Below are 3689 nucleotides of genomic sequence, written 5' to 3'. Positions count from 1 at the left end.
CAGGAGGCAGAGGTTGCAATGAGCCCATCTCGCACCATTGCACTCCAGCCTGGGTGACAAAAGCGAAACACTGTCTCAAAAAAAAAAAAAAAGAAGATACCTTTATTTCTCAAGCAGGAGCAGAAATTCAGGGCTCCCCTTCGACTCTGGCTGCTCCCAAGGTGGCTTTAAAGCACCAATGAGTCCATGACTTGTGTAAGAAATGATTAGTCCTTTCATCTAGAGAAATAGCTCCCTTTTAAACAGTTGTCTCTTTTAAACAGTTGTCTCTCTTAAACAGTATTTAGTATTTGAATGAGGTTGAAACAGTGTCAAAAGGAAAGTAAAAGTGAAATTCTGTCCTTCAGCATAAAAGCTGATCCACAAATTCTGTCCTTCAGCATAAAAGCTGATCCACAAACAGCGGAGCACCAGACCTCACCTTGGCTTGGAGGGCTTGGAGATGGCTTCGGTAAGTTTCCCGGGACTTTGCATTACTGACTCTGCAGCAGTTGGGCAGCTCCCCCCAGGAAAGGCCTCAGTCCGGGCTCCTGGCCTTGGGCACACAGCTCCAGAGCTCGTCTTTAGAAGGCTGGCATGGAAAACTGTATTTGTCTTTTAAAAGTGCATCTGCCTGGCTGGACAGGGAGTCCTCTGGGCAGAATCCACCTCCTCTGTGTACCTGGCACAGTGCGGGGAGCCCAGGACTCCCATGTAGTAGAGGGTTGTGGGGTGCCGGATGTCAAGTCTACCTCAGCCTGAGGAGAAGCCAGAGTGTGGGCAGGTGGGGGACTCTGGGTTGTGGGAAGCAAGCAAATCCCAACATCATCTGCTTCTGCCGCGACGGGGGCTTAGTCCCTTCTCAATCCCAAATGATGCTTTCTCTCTCCTCGTTCCTCTGTGGCATCATCCGGCCTTATAAGGTGCATTCTAATCTCAGCAGTGTTCTGAATACTGAAATTTCTCCTCCTATCAGCCCAGATGTACCCACTGGCAGAAGCTCTAGGGAGAGCAGGCTGACCTTAGTGGTGTGCAACTGAAAAGGAACAGCAGGGCTCAGGCTATTACTAGAAACAAAACCATTCCAGGAAAGAGTCCTGCAAATTCTGGAAGGCAGCCCACCCACCAGCACCACCTGATTCTGGGGAAAGCCTTTATTGCGCCACAACACAAACAGGCTTTTCACAGGAAGCCATTTCCTTATTTAGGCCAAAGCTCATGTTTCACGGCCACCAGCTGAGGCTGCCAGTGCCTTGACTGTGGTTTTAGACATTCAGCAGTACCATTAAAAGCCCCTCTCTCTCCCCACATGGAGACCATCTCTGGGTCCTGCGGTGCCCTGAGGCACAGAGGAGGAACTGGGCAGGAGTCCTGGCCCTGCTCCTTTCCCCTCCCTCTTCCTTGTCTATTTCCTTTGCCCCATTCTATGCCAGGCCCTTCACTGGATCCTGGAGGTGCAGGGAGGGAGGGAGGGAGAGAGGGAGGAGCACACAGGATCCTGCCTGCCTGGAGCTCACAGCCCAGAGGGGCACAGGCAGGCACAGGGAGTTGCAGCTCAACCTGACCACTGCAGGGGGCAGCAGAGGCCCCCAGGGACCCAGGGCCTGGGAGTGGGGTGGCGGGTCAGCTGAGCCAGGCTGGGACCATCAGGGCAGCCTCTCAGGTGAGGGGTTTTGAGGGAGGGGAAGAGGAAGAGTGGCTGCAGGGAAGTGACAGAGGCAGGGAGACCCGGATGTGCAGAGCAGCAGAGGCTAGAGCCAGGGCTGTAGTGAGGGGCTGGAATGTCACTCAGTGGGCCCAAGGGTGCAGAGCCCAGGGAGGGAGAGGAGGGTGAGGAAGGGCCAGTCAGGAAGGGCCTGGGAGCTGCCCACAGGGTGTGTCCTGGACCCTGAGGTCAAAGGAAGGTCATGGCCAGATATGCCCTTGGGAAGGCCGCCATGGGTTCTGAGGGGTTGGATACGGAGTGGCAGGGACAGGAGGCGGGGGCTGGTCAGGGGGCTGTGGGGGTCACAGAGGCAGACACGGGGCTGCCTGAACCAAGTCTGTGGATGGGATATTGACAAGGACACCAACCAGGAGAAGCTTCTGGAGTCCACACTGATTGGTTTTAGTGACTGAATATTGGCGTGAGGAAGAGGACAAAGGAGAGCAGACCCCAGGTCTATGATGGGACATCCTGGGATGAGGGAGAAGGAGGCTGTCACCCACTGAGGACAGGCATAGAGAGGGCAAAAATGGAAAAAACCTTCGATGATGAGCCTGCTATGCCCTGGGGCAAGACATGGAGAAGTGGGAAGGAGGTGAGGAAGGGGAATAAGGTGGGCGAGACAGGAACCAGCATGAGGGGTGTGCAGGGAAGACCCAGCTTGGCCTCCTTCCAGCTGAGTGTTCTCAGGCAAGCCTCTCCACCTCTCTGATCCTCAGTTTCCCCATCTGTGTCATGGGATGATCATGCCTTCCCCTGGGGCTGTGGAGAGGGTGCAGTTATTGTAGGACAAGTTCCCACAGAGGCCTGTTCTGTGAGTGCAGAGCTCCCTCACTGCTGGGAGCTGGGGGGCGCATAAGACCCCACTCAGGTCCCAGCAGGATGCTGTGAGCTCCTGTCTCCCAGGGCATCATCTCCAAGAGATAGGTGTCCTGAGGCTGGATGGGGTAGGGTCTGAGGAGGAGGTAGCTCTTGGGGCCGTGGAGAGGCACAGGGAAGGAGGAGTGATGAGGAACTGAGGGTCAGTCTGCAGAGGGTGGAGAGCTCAAGACTCACCTTCCCAGCCTTGCTCCTGGCCTCAGTGAAGGTGCTGGTCCATGCAGGCTCTTGAGTCGGCCTGCTGAGGGGCACATGTACAATGCACCCATGCACATACATCCGCATCCTCAGCATGCACACACACAGCACACACGCGCCACACACGCGCCCAGACGGTCCTTCTCTCTCCCATCCCACAAGATAATTCTCCAGACTTCCAGCCCCCAGTGCCCCCACTGAGGAGAGCCTCTAAAAGTGACAGCAGGACTGGGGATCTCATGGGGGCTAGAAGCTGATGAACATCAGCAAGGCGTCTCCAGGATGAGCTGCAGCTCCCCCAGCCAGGGTCTCTTGCCTAGAAGGCCGTATACTCCATCTCTGGCTTTTCTGTTGCAGCCACAGCAGGAGCTCAAACCGGGAGACCTGATTGAGATTTTCCGCCTTGGCTATGAGCACTGGGCCCTGTATATAGGAGAAGGCTACGTGATCCATCTGGCTCCTCCAGGTAAGGACTGATGAATATATAATTTTCAAAATATTTGTTAAAAGGATGATGAGAGGGCCGGGTGCAGTGGCTCATGCCTGTAATCCCAGCACTTTGGGAGGTTGAGGCGGGCTGATCGCCTGAGGTCAGGAGTTCGAGACCAGCCTGACCAACATGGAGAAAGCCCATCTCTACTAAAAATACAAAATTAGCCGGGCGTGGTGGCACATGCCTCTAATCCCAGCTACTCAGAAGGCTGAGGCAGGAGAATCAGTTGATCCTGGGAGGCGGAGGTGGCAGTGAGCCGAGATCGTGCCATTACACTCTAGCCTGGGCAACAAGAGCAAAACTCCATCTCGAAAAATTAAAATAATAACAATAAGATAATGAGAGCCACTGAAAGACTGTTAAGAAAGGGAAACTTGGGTTAGGAGACACATTCTTCTTCAAGGATGCCTGATGAGATTGTACACACATATGTCC

The 3689-nt window shown here is 54.5% G+C and overlaps 1 protein-coding gene across 1 annotated transcript in view; it reads left to right on the top strand.

Moving 5' to 3' along the window:
- The first annotated feature begins 366 nt into the window (after nt 1-366).
- Nucleotides 367-3689, top strand: part of RARRES3 (retinoic acid receptor responder (tazarotene induced) 3) — an 8605-nt gene continuing 5282 nt past the window's right edge. Inside the window, exons 1-2 of the mRNA XM_011942637.1 lie at nt 367-451; nt 3119-3227. Of these exons, the coding sequence (XP_011798027.1) occupies nt 443-451; nt 3119-3227 (118 nt within the window). The 5' untranslated portion in view covers nt 367-442. The remainder of the gene's footprint in view (nt 452-3118; nt 3228-3689) is intronic.

This window comes from Colobus angolensis, unplaced genomic scaffold (genome assembly GCF_000951035.1).
Source record: "Colobus angolensis palliatus isolate OR3802 unplaced genomic scaffold, Cang.pa_1.0 Scaffold21, whole genome shotgun sequence".
Taxonomy (NCBI): domain Eukaryota; kingdom Metazoa; phylum Chordata; class Mammalia; order Primates; family Cercopithecidae; genus Colobus; species Colobus angolensis.
Note: the sequence above shows the minus strand (reverse complement) of the source record. Positions and strands in the feature narration are given on the sequence as shown.